Source organism: Lissotriton vulgaris, unplaced genomic scaffold (assembly GCF_964263255.1).
Source record: "Lissotriton vulgaris unplaced genomic scaffold, aLisVul1.2 SCAFFOLD_2847, whole genome shotgun sequence".
Taxonomy (NCBI): Eukaryota; Metazoa; Chordata; class Amphibia; order Caudata; family Salamandridae; genus Lissotriton; species Lissotriton vulgaris.
Genome location: NW_028244197.1, coordinates 275,425 through 291,635, shown reverse-complemented (window position 1 = coordinate 291,635; position 16,211 = coordinate 275,425). Strand labels below are relative to the sequence as shown.

Below are 16,211 nucleotides of genomic sequence, written 5' to 3'. Positions count from 1 at the left end.
ACTGGAACCTTGCTCAGTAATCACTATAAGCAAGTACAAGTGTAATGAAAATCCAGAGTGTACCTTAAAACAGGTGCAACTCTAAAGGAAAACAATGCGCAGGTGACAGTTCCCATAACATTCTAAGAAAGAACCTTCTGTATTACATTGAGAAAGGAACTTATGGCACAGAGAAGCAGTGGTAGTATTTCATTTTGGTTCCCCAGACTTCCAAAAAAGAATAACATCCTTGCAAGGGGACAATATTTGTGAAAAGTGCCATCTTTCTTGCCTTGGTATGCCCCCACTTTTTTCTGAATTGCTGATGTGCTTTGACTGAGTGTGCCCTGGGCTCCTGCCAACCAGGTACCCAGGGCCTGTGTTCCTTCCCTAAAACTGTACTGAAACAAAACCCAATTGGCAACTATGGCCACCTGTCAGCCTCTAGTAGTTGGTACCCTAGGTACCCAGGGCATGGTGACCACAGAAGACCCCTGAGGGCTGCCACCCTCAGGGGCCCTGTACCCTGGCACCCACACACTGCCTTTGCAGGCTGAGTGCCTAAGTACAGAACTAAAACCAGAGTCGACATGGCACACATCCCTGTGTGCCATGTCCACAGAACCCACTGCCCTGGCATACTTCAGTCACCCCTCTAGCTGGGGGCCCTATGCCAGAGGAGTGGGCACAGTTACATGAGCCCTGTGCCCCTACAGTACCCCGGGCCATTCCTGGGCACTGTAAGTGCAGTGATGCCATTAAGAGTTTATGGTGCTGGGAGGTTGTCATTACGAACTCCACAGCACCATAATGGCTACACTGAAGACTGAAAAGTTTCGTATCAAACTTCTCAGCACATTAAACCCACACTGATGCCAGTGTGGGATTTAATGTAAAATGCACCAGAGGGCATCTTAGAGATGCCCTCTGAAACCCTAACCTACAATCCACGTCTGGGCTCAGTGGCTACAGAGGCTGCCACACAGCAGACATGTTGCTGGACCCCTGGGTGGAGAGCCCCCCGCTCTCCTGGGCCTGCAACAATGCACATCCTAGGTGAGGTGCTAGGTTTCCTCCCCCAGGATGGGAAGGGGGAAGCTTCAAAGGCCTGCCGCCTCTGAGAGCTTTATCAGACCATTTGTAGTACCCAGCAACTGGCCCCCACCAGTCCTAATCGCCCACTCTGGTGGGAAGACTGTTAGGAAAAACTACGTCAGGAAGGGGGGTGTGCCAGCCTGTGCCAACCCCACCCCTCAGGTGGGGGAGACGAGGCGAAGCACGACCCCGGGCCGCGGCCATCTTGTAGATGGGGAGCCCTGCCCAATCCCAGCTAGGCTCCTGCCCCCCTCCCACAGGAGAGGAGCAGGCTAGGGGGTGTACTCACCCTAGGACACGGACACATTGGTCCCTGTCCTTGCCCTACCTGTAATTCCCCTAAATGTAGTATTTAGGGGCTTCCTGAACCTTCCTTCCTCAGATCCCGATACGAAAAGAAGAAAGACGATCAAGAAGAAGAAGAAGACCCGCCGTGCAGCTGCTAACAACAGGACGACAACAACTGACTTGGCCCCAGCCCTACCGGCCTGTCGATCCTGGAACCTGCTCCTGCCTAATCCCGGTGACCCCCGCGGACAGCAACCTTGGGACACCCAGAGGACCCACCTGGTGCCAGCCAGGATAAACCGAGCCAGCCAACTCTGCAACCGCCGAACCTGGGCCGGGCCCACCCGAACCAAGACCATGAGGTCGACCCCCGGCGACTGGGACCCGAAGTCCAGTGCCCAAAGACCCTCCTCGACGAACCAGCCGACGCCTGAAGACTCAGAACCAGGGGCCACCCCAACCGCGACCAGCCGAGGGTAAGCTTTTCCGACACCCAAAGACATCCCTGCACCCGGTGCCCTACAGCCCCCTGTGGCTCCCTTTGGGGTACCTACCTGTGCTCCAAGATCCCAACTTACCTCTCGAAGTGATGGTCGCCCCTGGAGAGTCTCTGCCCCCGAGCCTGCAGCCTTTGTTCCTTTTTGACCTTTCTCATTGGATAACATTGAGCGCCAGACGGCTCAAAAGCACCCTGCACCCAGCCGCCAGAGTGCCGCTGGCTGGGCCACTTTTGTCCTATCCTACTTCCCCCCTTGCACTGAGCAAGTGATCAGGAGCCCAGCTCCCACAGCTGCGTGGCCTGCTAGCCAGCAGCCACCAACCGAAGGCCCCTTTCCCCCATTGGATATCATTGGGCCTAACTACCTCTGCACCCGGTCGGCCCTGTGCTGTTGGGGCTGAACCTACTGTACGTACCTGACCCTGGGGGACCCCTGAGTCTATGCCCAGAGCCATAACATCACAAACCAAGTACTCACCTGGAAACCGGTAACTCACTTACCTGCCATTGGATAACATTGACTAATTTTGACTCGAAAATTTTTTAAATGTGGAGTTTTGAAAACTGAAAATATTCATATAAAATCAGCCGAATTCCGAAGCACTCATCTGTGATCAGGGAAGAAGCCAGTACTGTACCTTTCAGCCCAGTACTGAACCGCAAAAGTAATCATTACCGGGTTTACTAGTAATCTGTATTTTCTCCATAGGAACCCATTGTCTGCTTTTCTATGAATCTTCTTCTGTCTACTTTTGAAAACTTGAAAAATTCTTTCAAAATCACACGAAATACTGAAACGCAATTACCTACCTGTTTTGAGTTAAGACCCCAGGGCTGACCCTAGGAGACCAGTGCTGGGTTACAGAAGTAACGCAATCATACTTTACCTGCAGCCTGAATTTTCTCCCATTGAATAACATTGTAAGATTTCCATTGAAAAGTTTCGAAGTGTGAACTTTTAAAACAGCTTTATATTCATGAAAATTCACTACAGTAACTAAAACGGTTTTGCTAATCTGGTTTCAGCTTAGACCCCAGGACTGAATCTAGGATCTAGTCCTGGGACTACTAAAGTAATCTATATAGTAATCACCTGTAGTTACATGTGGAAAACCCATTGAGCTCAATGTTATAATGTGTTTTAGGATTGTGTTGCTTACTGTCAATACTGTATTAATTGTGTGCACAAACTTTATTGCTCCTTTGCAAAGTAATTACATGAGTGAACTCATAACAAGAAAAGTATATTTTTATAACTGTTGGTTTTAAAAATAAAACACCTATATCTGCGGATATAACAACAATTGGCCTGGAGTTCAGTCCTTGAGTGTGTGAAACCTTTTTCTGACTGAGTGTGTACAACAAATGCTTTACACTGTCCTCTGGTACTGCCTTACTGCTCGACCAAGCTACCACTTTGGAGAGTAAGGTCAGTTCTGACTTTAACCTCTGTTATACCTCCGGGGTTGGTGGACTCTATACACACTGTACTTCATTCTAGTCCAGTATATATAGAGACACTTTCTCACAATATTCTATTATGGGTTTACTGGCTACGTCTCTATTAGCCTGTATAATAATACTACCATAAAGCATCCAAAAGGTTGGGTCAACAAAAAATGGCCTGGCCCTCATTTACTCTAGTTACCCACCAATGCTAACATTTCACATGAATTCAAACATCCAGGAGGCACCTCAAATAAAACATTGTATACATAGCAACTAAATTCACTCTGTTAATAAAGCATACATTTCAAGGCAGTGCTTCGATGTGCTTAGTACTTATTTAGATTTACAAGTTCTGTGACAGCCGTTATTTCTCTTCTCCTTAGAAACCTTTCTCTAGTACATCCATTTCTGTTGACAGGTATGTGGTCAATTCATATGCATCTGATATCTTTGATCAAAATGGGAGACCAGTGGGTATTTCATATCCTGTTTCTGGCTGCTCTCAGATGTTCCTTGCATCTTTCCATCTCCACTAAGTTGCACCCACATGTACACTAAATTATACAGACACAAGATGTAGCTTTACACTCTAAAAAGGTTCTTATACCATACATGTTCTTATTCTCATAGTCACTGAAATCCTGACTTATATCAATCACACATTTACAATCTATGCATTTTCGACATCGGTAACAGCCACAAGTTCTATTCGCTAAGCAGTCTCTACCTTATTGGAATATTTTTTGCTCACAAGGGCATCTTTGTTGTTCTAATGTTTTGCCTTGCTTTAAAATCAGATATAAAAACGTTTAAGGAGACAGTGGGATATTTTACATTGTGATAAAGATCTATACAAAAGTATCCAATCAAACTTTAAAAAAGCACACAGCATGTGAGCAATCAAGCAACAGAAACCCTCAAAGGCTTTATATAAAGGTGGTGGAAGCTATTGTTGTTCTTGGGCACCCAAACTTCCTTCCGAAGACTTTTCCAGGTCCTGCAGATTTGGGTGCAACTTTTGAGCATCTGGACTGGGTCTCCCAGGAAGTACATTGGTTGTCAGTTTATCTTTGACAGTAATAATCCATTTGACTCTGCCCCGCCCCTGTAAATAGGTTGGCTTCCACCTGTTTCTCACTCCTCAAAATGTTCTGTAAGATATTACCTCTCCATCCTGCTGAACACTGACTGTTGATTGTTCAATCTACAATCAAATTGGTTAGAGTATGGTACTTCTCTATTCCTAGGTTCTCTCAACTATCCGATCAAGCACCTCTCAAGTATTCAAACTGCGGCTGTATGCTGGCTTTTTCACTTCCCAGAGCCTCTTCTGCTGCTCTAAAAAAAATTGCATTGGCTTCCTGTTCATTAAAAGATTTTTTCCAGTCTCTGTGTATTGTCCAAAGGGCCTTCTATCAGGTGAGCCCTGTCATAATTGTTATTGACGTGGCCGCTATCTTTATTTCTATGATGTTAACCTTTAGCTGCAGCCAAAATTTAGACTCTCTCTGGTGGGTGGCAAAGCTTTTTTGTTACAGGCTTCCACCCTCTGGAACAGCATGCCTATTTCTCTTTGGCGGACTCCTGACCATAGTCAATTCACAAAGTTGCACAAACCTTGGTTGTTCAACCTGCATTTGAGTAGTTAGATGGGGGAAGTGGGTCGTAAACTCTGCATGAGGACACCTTTTTAGGTAATCGTGCGCTCTAGAAATTTGCTAATAATAATATATTCTCTCAGAAGCCTTCCTGAAACCCTTGATTACTTGTTTGAACCTTGGTTACTGTGGAACAAAAGCAGCCCATCAGGTTCCTTCGTCTGCTGAAATAATATTTTAATTTAAGACTCACTGAGGTTCTTGCAGAACTTCCAGATGTGAGAGAGGCAGATCTCCTTGGGATGACCAGGGTTGTGTGAAGCTGAGGCCGTCATAGGAAGCTGCTGCTGTGAATCTGTGGCAAAGGAGAGCACAAAGTTAAGACACTCTGATCATAGAGAATATATATATTCACTGAAAAAAACATAGATTTGACACACGTTATAGTTAGGAATTAGCATTTGAAAAACCCTGCAAATTCATTGAAAAACCCATAGGTTTCACACATGTTATAGTTATCTGGACATTTCACTCATACAAAACCTTTGAAATTCCCCCGTTATAGTTAGTTCAGCTAACTATAACTCGCACGCCCGCAATGCACTGCTGATGACGTCACATATTACATCACTCATGACATGGTCAGTGACATCACTCATGACATCACTGATGACATCTCAAATGACATCACTGATGACATTACTGATGACATCATCCAGTAAATGTGTGTCTTTCTGAAAAATAAATATTTTTTATATATGTATATCTAAAGGTCGATGGAAGAATAAGTGGTTAAATATGTGTCTAAATGGATGTTTTTTTGTAAAATTGATTGGTTAACTGACCTATTAAGTGTATCTTAGTGAATACATATATTAGCGAGTAATGTTTAAATATTTAAATATATGTATCAGTGTCTCACTTTGTGTATAAGTGGCTGCATGGGTTGGTGAGTAGCTACATGAGTGTGTACATGGATTATTAGTTTTTTTTTTTGAGTATCAGTATGAGTGTCTATGGTTTGGTGGGGGGTATTACTTAGCGCATAGATGCATGAATGACTGACTCACTGTTTGTATGTGTTTTGAAGACAGCATGTGTGCAGGACTGTATGGGTGGATGAGTGTGTGTATTGGTGTGTTACTGAGTGAATGACTGTCTCAATAGTATCTTTATGAGTAACTACATATGTTTTAATCTAGTATATGTGAGTATCGATGTATATAAGTGAGTATAAGTGTGAGTGAGAGATTGGAAGAGTTCCTGTTTAAATAAGTATGTGTTTGTATAAGAGATTGTTTAAGAGAGTAAGTATGTGTAAGTTTCCGTAGAAGTAAGTGTGGTAGTGTGTGTATAGCTGTATATGCAAATAAATGGATGTTTGATACTTTATTTGCATGTGTGAGTATGTGTTTGAGTAACTCTATGGATGACTGTCGGTGTGTAACAGGATGTATAGGTGTGTCAGTACATATGATGAGTAAGTACATGTACGAGTGACTATATTGAACTGTTAGTGAATGAGTGGATGTGTATATAGATGGTGGAATTACTGAATAGGTTGTTGTAACTGGTATTGGTATCTCAATTTTTTTGAAAATTTTAGTTTCTATTTTTGAATGTGTGTATCAAAGGTCATATTACGCTGAAAGGAGGTCTGCCACTCTTTCACAAGGATGATGTCATCAGTGATATCATTTGAGATGTCATCAGTGATGTCATGAGTGATGTAATATGTGACGTTATCAGCAGTGCATTGCGGGCGCACGAGTTATAGTTAGCTGAACTAACTATAACGGGGGAATTTCAAAGGCTTTGTATGAGTGAAATGTCCAGCTAACTATAACATGTGTGAAACCTATGGTTTTTTCAATGAATTTGCAAGGTTTTTTAAATGCTAATTCCTAACTATAACGTGTGTGAAACCTATGGTTTTTTCAGTGAATTTGCAAGGTTTTTAAAATGCTAATTCCTAACTATAACGTGTGTGAAACCTATGTTTTTTTCAGTGAATTTCAAAGGTTTTGTAAATGATAATTATTAAATGTATTAATTGTTATATTTCTTTATACCAATTTACTACATTATTTTAAACTATTTATTTTTAGATATTTTATTTTTTAAATTACATTACATATTTTTAATATAAATTGAAAAAAAATGTATTTAAAAATATTTAAATTGCAATATATATTTTTTTTATTTAATATTTTTTTAAATTTATATATGTTTTATATAGCAGGCAATGATACTCTATAGGAGGAAATTCAAGTTACCGGTAAGTACAGTTAAATTTACTTTTCAGGAATAGTAGTGAGCTAGATTGGGGAACTAATTCCTCTTCAATCCTCAGGTACCCTGTGAGCCAACCAGCCCACCAGGTACCTCCAGTATGTGCCAGGCAGCTGTGTTGCAGAGAGGTGTTCAAAGGGCACGCCCCCTTTTTACAACACTCTGCAACACAGCTCTGTGGCGCTTACTGGAGATACTGGTTGGACTAGTTGCCCCCTAGGGGACCTCTGGATTGAACAGGAATTAATTCCCCAATTTAAAACGCGCCTCAGGGCATGTTTGCACTCACATCACCTCAAGCCCCACCCCCTACCTTCACCACTGTGCTAACGCGCCCTGTAGAGTGTTCTAAGTTGGGGGATTAAGTACCCTTACATACTGGGGGTCCCTGGAGGACAACTTGCCCAATGGGAACCTCCAGTATACGCCAGGAGGCTACGTTGCAGAGAGGTGTAATGAGGCCACGCACTTTTTACACCTCTCTGCAATGCAGCCCCCGGGCGCGTTTGCAGAGGGGGAACTAATTCCCCTTATATACTGGGGGTCCCTGGGGGCCAACTAGCCCACCAGGAATCTCCAGTATGTGCCAGGGGACTGCATTGCAGAGAGGTGTAAGAGGCCACGCCCCTTTTTACACCTCTGCAACGCAGCCCCTGGGCGCGTTTGCAGAGGGGGAACTAATTTCCCCTGCATACTGGGGGTTCATGAGGGTCAACTAGCGCACCAGGAACCTCCAGTATGCGCCAGGGGACTGCATTGCAGAGAGGTGTAAAGAGGCCACGCCCCTTTTTACACCTCTCTGCAATGCAGCCCCCTGGCGCGTTTGCAGAGGGGGACCCAATTCTCCTTGGAACCTCCAGTATGCGCCAGGGGGCTGCGTTGCTTTGCCCCAGGGGGTGGCGGTCCCCGGGGCAGTGTGGGGGGGTTGGGCCCCCCACACTTCTTTTTCACTATGCCCCCGGGATTTGGTCCCCGGGGGGGGTAATTTGAAAAAAAGCAGACCGGGTTTTGTTGAAAGTTTTTTGGGGGCCTTGGGGGTCTGTGTGGGACCACATGAGCAGGCCTAGGGGGTCAGGGTGCTTCTACCCTGCCCCCTTTTTGAGTTCTACCCGTTTGTCTTTCTACATTCTTGTGTCTCAGCCTACCGAAGCACAAGATGGCTGACAACAATTTCTGGTTTGGAGTGTTGACAGACAGTTGACAGCCAATCAGCATGCAGCTCGTGCACGGGAAGGTACGCGTACAATTACAACGCTTGCCTTTACAATGCTGTTTTTACATTACAACTACCACTACAACGCATGCCATTACAACGCATTTTTATAAACTACAATTACAATGCATACCATTACAACACATTCTATTACAACGCATAATACTTGTGGGGTAACAGTGGGGTAAGTTTTGGATAGTGTAGGGGGAAAATTACTATTCCCACTCCAGTGAGTGCAACAGTAGGGTAAGTGTTGGATAGTGTAGGGGTAAAAATACTATCCCCATGTACCCCAAAAGCCATACCGACTCTAAAACTAAAAAATACCCATTACTTACCTTATAATGCGTTTTAATGGCATGCGTTGTAATGGTATGCGTTGTAATCACATGTGTTGTAGTGACATGCGTTGTAATGGCATGCGATATAAAGGCAGTTGCGTTGTAACAGCTGCATTGTAAAGATAGTGCATTGTAATGACTGAGTTGTAATAGTTGTTTCCCTTTCTGGAAGACTTTGCATGTAAAAGTCAATAAGGAATATGCTACTTACCAGTATGCATCTGTTCTTGGCATGTAAAGCTGCAGAGTTGTACACCTTAGCATTAGACCGCCACCTGGTGTTGGGCTTGGATGATTGCAGGTTGTTGTTGTCTTGGGAGAAGTCTTTGTAGTCATGAGATAGGTGACTCCTCCCTTGGACAACAGTGCGCATGGTCATCGACTCCATCCTTAGATTGTTTTTCGCCATGATGTGAAATGACGGACTTAGTAGAGATACAGTAAGAAAGTGATGTCCATGCGTGTGCATCTAAGTATGATGAAAAAAACTGGAACGGATACATGTCCCGGGGAGGCGGGAGGGCGTGTACAACTCTGCAGCTCTACATGCCAAGCACAGATGCATACTGGTAAGTAGCATATTCCGTTTGAGGCATATGAGCTGCAGATTGTACACCTTAGCATTGATTGTGCAGCAGTGTCTCCCCTTAGCGGGTGTCACCTGTATCCGTTGCAGTCATTTGAAATAGAGTTTTAAGGACAGCTTGGCCTACTGCAGCTTGCTGCTTGGCTTGTACATCAACACAATAGTGTTTAGTGAAAGTGTGTGGTGTAGACCATGTTGCTGCCTTGCATATGTCCTCTATTGGTATGTTTCCCAAGAAAGCCATAGAGGCTCTTAGTTTGCGAGTGGAATGCTCTCTAGGAAGAACTGTTAATGTACGTTTTGCTTTAACATAGCATATTTGTATACACTTTACAATCAACCTTGCAATCCCACCTTTGGAGATGGGGTTGCCTTTATGAAGAGGAGAGAAAGCTACAAACAGTTGTTTTGTCTTCCTAAAGGATTTAGTTCTATCTAGGTAGTATAAAAGAGCTCTTTTAACATCTAACGTGTGTAAGGCTCTTTCTGTCACAGAGTCTGGGTTTTGGAAAAACACAGGTAACTCTACGGATTGATTTATGTGAGAAGAAGTGAGAACCTTTGGAAGAAATTTTGGATTGGATCTAAGAACCACTTTGTTAGGATGTATTTGAAAAAATGGTTCTTGTATTGTGAAAGCTTGTATTTCACTTACCCTCCTAAGAGAGGTAATGGCAACAAGGAAAGCAGTTTTCCATGTTAGAAATTGCAGTTCACATTTATGTAAAGGTTTGAACGGGGGTCCCATGAGCCTTGTGAGTACAACATTTAAGTTCCACACAGGAGAAGGTGGTAACCTTGGTGGGATTATTCTCTTTAATCCCTCCATGAATGCTTTTATTGCTGGTACTCTAAAGAAAGACAGATGTTGTCTGTTTTGTAGGTATGCTGCAATTGCTGCAAGATGCAGGCGTATGGAAGAATATGCCAAGTTAGACCTTTGTAGATGTAACAGACAAAAAATGATATTCTGGATGGATGCATCCAGGGGATCAATGGGATTATTTTTGCAAGGTTTTCTAGCCTCTTTAATGATGTTCATACAGTCTGGTGGTAGGTTTAGATAACCAAACTCTAAGACTTCAGGAGCCAGATCGCCAAATTTAGTTGGTTCAGATCTGGGTGTCTGATTTCTCCATGGTTCTGTGTGAGCAGGGATGGTGTGAGGCGTAGCTTTTGATGCAGAGCTAGAGAAAGTTCTAGTAGTGTGGTGAACCACGGTTGGCGTGACCATGTGGGAGCTACCAGGATCAGTGTGAGAGACTGTTGTCTGAGCTTGCGCACTACCAATGGAATGAGTAGGATAGGCAGAAAAGCGTACGCAAATCTGTCTGACCAGTTCATCTATATCGCATTGCCTTCAGACCGTGGGTGTGGGAACCTGGCGGCGAAGGCTGGGCATTTTGTGTTTTCGTGGGTGGCAAACAGATCTATGTGTGGATGCCCCCACCTTTTGAAGAATGGTTGAAGGACTTGTGGATGTAGTTCCCATTCGTGAATCTGTTGTGCCTGCCGACTTAACAGATCTGCTATCTGATTGTGGACCCCTGGAAGGTGTTCCGCTAGCAGATGTATATTTTGAGGAACGGCCAATCTCCAAATGTTCTGTGCAAGTTGGGACTGTTGCAGAGAGTGTGTCCCCCCCTGTTTTTGTATGTAGTACATAGCTGTCATATTGTCCGTCCGGATTAGGACAGCTTTGTTTTGTACTTGAAGTTGAAAAGCCTTGAGTGCTAGGAATATTGCTAGCAGCTCTAGGTTGTTGATATGGAACCGTTTCTGTTGAATGGTCCATTGGCCTTGAGTTGTGTGATGCAAGAGATGGGCTCCCCACCCTGTGAGGGATGCATCTGTTGTAAGCACTACTTGTGGAACAGGCTCTAGGAACGGCCGCCCCTTTGTCAGGTTTTTGGTGTTCCACCATTGCAGAGAGCGATATGTTCGGCTGTCTACCAACACCAGGCCTTTTAGTTGACCTTGAGCTTGGTTCCACTGTTGTGCTAGGCACTCTTGCAGGGGACGCATCTGCAGTCTTGCGTATGGTACTATAAAGATGCAAGATGCCATCATGCCTATTAGTCTCATGAACACCCTGGCTTGCAGAGATTGTTAGTGTTGAAACATGGTGACTAAAGCCTGAATGCTCTGTATCCTGGATGGACTGGGATACGCTAGAGCTGTAGACGTATTTAGTGTAGCTCCTAGATACTGATGTACGTGCGAAGGCTCTAGGTGCGACTTGGTGTAGTTTATTGTAAACCCTAAGTCGTGCAATGTTTGAATTGTTTGTTGTGTTTGCTGAACACATTGATTGAACAATTTTGCCTTTATGAGCCAGTCGTATAGATAAGGGAAGACATGTATCTGTTGTCTTCTGAGATGTGCTGCTACTACTGCTAGGCACTTTTTTGAATACTCTTGGTGCCGTTGTTACCCGCATGGAAGGACTTTGAACTGATAATGTTGTCCTTCTAGTACAAACTTTCTGGGAGCAGGATGTATGGGGATATGGAAGTAGGCGTCCTTTAGATCTAGTGTTGTAAGGAAGTCGCCCTGTTGTAGCAGTGGAAGCACTTGTTGTAGAGTGATCATATGGAAGTGATAGATTGTATGTAATGGTTGAGGGGCCTGAGGTCGAGAATTGGCCTCAGTGTTCTGTCCTTCTTGGGAACTAGAAAATACAGTGAGTAAACCCCCATTCCCTGTTGTTCTAAAGGAACTATCTGAATAGCATCCTTCTGTAGAAGTGCTAACACTTCTTGTCGAAGCAGAGTTAGATGGACTGTAGACATTGGACACTGTCTTGGAGGTATGTTTGGAGGGGTTGCTGTAAGTTCTAGGCAATAGCCATGTTGGATAATCTGTTTTACCCACTTGTCTATTGTAATGGAGTTCCAGACAGGTAGGAATTGTGTTAATCTGCCCCCTACAGGAGTGGTATGCAGTTGGGGGAGCATAGGGAAGTCATTGTTTGGTGGCGGAAGAGGATTGGTTGTTGTTGTTACCGCAACCTCTTCCTTTGTTATTGTTTCCTCTATATCCTCCTCTAAAGTATCCCTTGGTGGAGGATGTTTGTGACTTAAAAGGTGTTGTAGTGTCTGCTCCAGTCTTTTTGGAGCCTCCTCTGTCGGAGGAGCAACAAAAGGAGCCTCTGTTTGTTGTATACTGTAAAGCTCCCATAGACTTGGCAGTGTCGGTGTCTTTCTCCATTTTTTCTAGTATGGTATCTACTTCAGGACCAAATAAATTGGTTTTGATTGAAAGACTGGTTTAAAATGGTAGTTTGCACTTCTTGTTTAAACCCTGAAATGGGTAACCACGCATGTCTCCTAAGTATGATACTGGTATTACAGCTCTAGATGCTGTGTCAGCGGCATCTAGTGCACATTTTATTGAGGCATTGGATATTAACTTGCCTTATTGTATAAGGTCAGTTGCTTGATCTTTATACTGATCTGGTAGATGTTGAAGTAGTTTTTCTAATTGATCATAGTGAGCCCTATCATAGCGAGAAAGTAGGGCTTGTGTATTTGCTATACGCCGCATGTTTGCAGCTTGTGCAGCTACCCTTTTCCCTGATACATCGATGACCTTTGATTCTTTATTCAGGTGGGGGCGCTTCTCCAGAGGTCTGAGAATTTGCCCTCTTCCTAGCATTGGACACCACTAATGAATCTAGTGGTAGGTGTCCTTTAATATAGACTGGGTCTGTGGGTGCCTGTCTATATTTCTTTTCAATTCTAGGGTTTAATATTATTGTGCGTACAGGGTCCTTAAATACTTCTGGAGCATGCTTGACTACTCCCTTAATCATTGGAAGAATTTGAGCAGTCCTCTGAGAGTGCTCAATGGTATCTAAGAGTAAATCCTCCTCAATGTCATCAGAATGCATAGGGACACCATGGTAAACAGCAGCTCTGTTTAGCAGATGACTAAAACTAATTGGGTCTTCTGGAGGGGAAGGCTTTGATGGGTATGAGTGCGGTTTTGGAATGTCATGCATACCCTGTGGTTCTTATATAGGTACCTCTTTGGGGTTTGAAAAATCCCACAACTCCTCATCTGTGTGATATGAGCTAGGCTCTTCCTCATTGTCCCCTCCCTCTAAATTGTATTCATCATAATTTTGCTGTGAGGAATGTGATGATACTGGAGAATGTGTAGGAGATATCGGAGGTGATGTGTGAGGAGGTACAGGAGAAGGAGGAAGAAGTGGTGTAGGAGAGGAAGGGTGCATAGGAGATGTTGCACAGTCCTTCTTCTTTGCAGGTACCTCTGGCGTGAGTGGTGTATCTGCTGGTCTCTTCTTTTGAGGTGTAGTACACACACGTCCTGTCCTTGGGTCTATATAGATCTTCTTTTGTTGAGGATCTGGTGTAAAAAGTTCCTCCTCTTCTACAACCTTCCTGGGATTTTTTCGGCTCCGACGGAGGTTGTGGTCTTTCTTTAGCATTGGGAGGTGTTGTAACGTCTCGTGGCATAGTCTTTGTTGCCGAAGGAGTTGTTTTCGGCTTCATAGACGTGTTCGAGGATTTGGGTACCTCGGAATCAGGCTTTTTTGTTTTCGGCGCCGATGTAGAAGTGGACGGCTTCGGAGCCGATGCTTCTTTTGGTTTCGGTACCGGTACGATTTTTGGCTTCGGTAAGAATGGTCTTCTGGCTTCGGCGCCAAGGTGTCTTTGTGTTTCGTGCCGACAGGAGAATTTTACTCGGTGTCGAGGCACTATAAGGATTGTTGGTTTCTTCGGAGCGGAGCTCGATGGCGAGGCTGTCGAAGTGGATTTTCGGTCTCGACTAGGCCCTTTGAGCGGAGTGCTGACCTTAGCCTTCGGTTTGAGCAGAGTGTGTGGTGCAGGGGCAGTGGTACTCACGCGCTGACCCGATGGAATGGAGTCATCTGAGACGTCTGCCTCTGATATGATCTGGAGATCAGGAGAGTCTTCTTCGGGAACGAGGGGAACCTCTTCGTCGAAGATATCCTCCGGTGCTGGGGCTGATCTCCTCATCTCGTGTCGACCAGCTCTCCGATCCCGGATTGTTTTCTTCGATTGGAAGGACGCACAAGCTGTGCAGGTTGACTCGTCGTGTTCCGGCGATAGACAGAGGTTCCAGACCTCGTCGTGATCGCTATGTGGGAATTTTGCCTGGCATTTCGGGCATTTCTTAAACAGAGTTCTTTCCATGTGGTGTAGGCCGCACGGCGTCGATAGGCCTAACGGCCCACTTCGATGACCGGAATGGAAGTTATGTCATCCAAAAGCCTTGTCTTCAATGTCGAAAGTAGTTTCTTGAAGTTTGTGGAAGTTCTGCGCTTCGAAGTTGCTGAAAAATCTTTTTCTGGCCGGAGCGGAGAAACTTTCATCCGAACCCTGTGGCGGAAATAAACAATCTAAGGATGGAGTCGATCACTATGCACACTGTTGTCCAAGGGAGGAGTCACCTATCTCATGACTACAAAGACTTCTTCCAAGACAACAACAACCTGCAATCATCCGAGCCCAACACCAGGTGGCAGGCTAATGCTACGGTGCACAATCTGCAGCTCATATGCCTCGAACATATACTTTTCACAAAAAAAGTAATTGCTAGATGTCCTACTCGAGTCAGAAGAAATAGTGAAGTCTTTAACAAGACTGCAGACCTTCAAAGTTCTTTTAGATGTCCCTATCAAGTCAGTAATAACTGCTTAACAAGTATGTCACAAAACAGCAAAAACTCCCATTGTTAGTAAATATCTCTCTCTCGAGTAAGATGCAAGTGCTTCAAATGTCCTTCACAAAGTTAATGGTGTCTGGCTTCAACATAAAAATTTACACTTTTTCTACTCTAATAACTTGTGTTTGATTTCAATGAGATAAGTAAATATGCTAAAGCTGGGACATGCTGTTTCATTAACACAACTTTCAATAAATCCCTTGATTATTATGGAACACTTGTGAAGAAAATCTAGTATATAGAGGTACTAGCAGTCACTGGTTAAGTCAAGTGACTTCAACCATATTGTTGGTAAACTGTGTTTTGAGTGGCACTATATTGATGTCTCAGCTAAATATCTACTGCTTATGCTATGGGGGTGGTAGGAAGAAGAAAACTGCAAGCCAAACGATAAAGATACTTGATGAAGGGTCATTTTATATACAATATTCTTTCATAAAGCAGTAGTCTCACTTGTTGTTAATAGAGGGCCTGCTCAAGTTATATACAGCTGCAAATGACATACACCAAGCTGAGGGGGTGTTTCTTTAATATATAAATTTGCATACAAACATTTGCTGTTTTAACCAATTGTGCTTGTTTTCCTTAGCTGTTTTCTAAAGCTTGTCAAAATAAGGAGCAAAAGTTACAGATTTCGATACACTCCTTTATCAAAATAAGTGAATACAACCTACTATATATAGGAACTTTTAGTCAATAGTAAATTCATTTTGTTTAAATCGTGTATTGAGGTTGTTCATTTTGAGGGTGGCGCTATCCTATATTTAAACTAGTGAGTTCACTAAAAGGCTTTAGAAAAGCTGCAGTACCACAAGAAGTAAAAAAGGTCTCTCTCAAGTCAAAAAGAAGTGGTTGAGATGCCAATCACAAATATGAAAGTGTGTGGCTTCAACCTAGAAACCTGCATATATATTCTTGCTACACTAACGACTTGTGTTCATTTTCTGTAGTATAAGTAAATATACCAAAACTGGTGTGCGTAGTGGGAGAAGCTTGTGACTAACCCTGGGCAAAGTCCTACGCTACGCTTGCCTAGTTCGCGAAGTTTGCGCAACTTCGCACTACGTGAGCTGCACGTAGCACAGTGCGAACACGCGTAGTGCAACGGTAATTTTTTGCTTGTTCACGGTCCTCAACGTCATGTTCGCAACCGCGA

At 43.9% G+C, this 16,211-nt stretch overlaps 1 protein-coding gene across 1 annotated transcript in view; it reads right to left on the bottom strand.

Moving 5' to 3' along the window:
* LOC147668128 (zinc finger CCCH-type antiviral protein 1-like) overlaps positions 1–16,211 on the bottom strand; it is a gene marked incomplete at its 3' end in the record, with an annotated part of 295,880 nt that overhangs the window by 13,855 nt on the left and 265,814 nt on the right. The window contains exon 7 of the mRNA XM_086948763.1: positions 5,162–5,263. Coding sequence (XP_086804889.1) covers positions 5,162–5,263 — 102 coding nt within the window. The remainder of the gene's footprint in view (positions 1–5,161; positions 5,264–16,211) is intronic.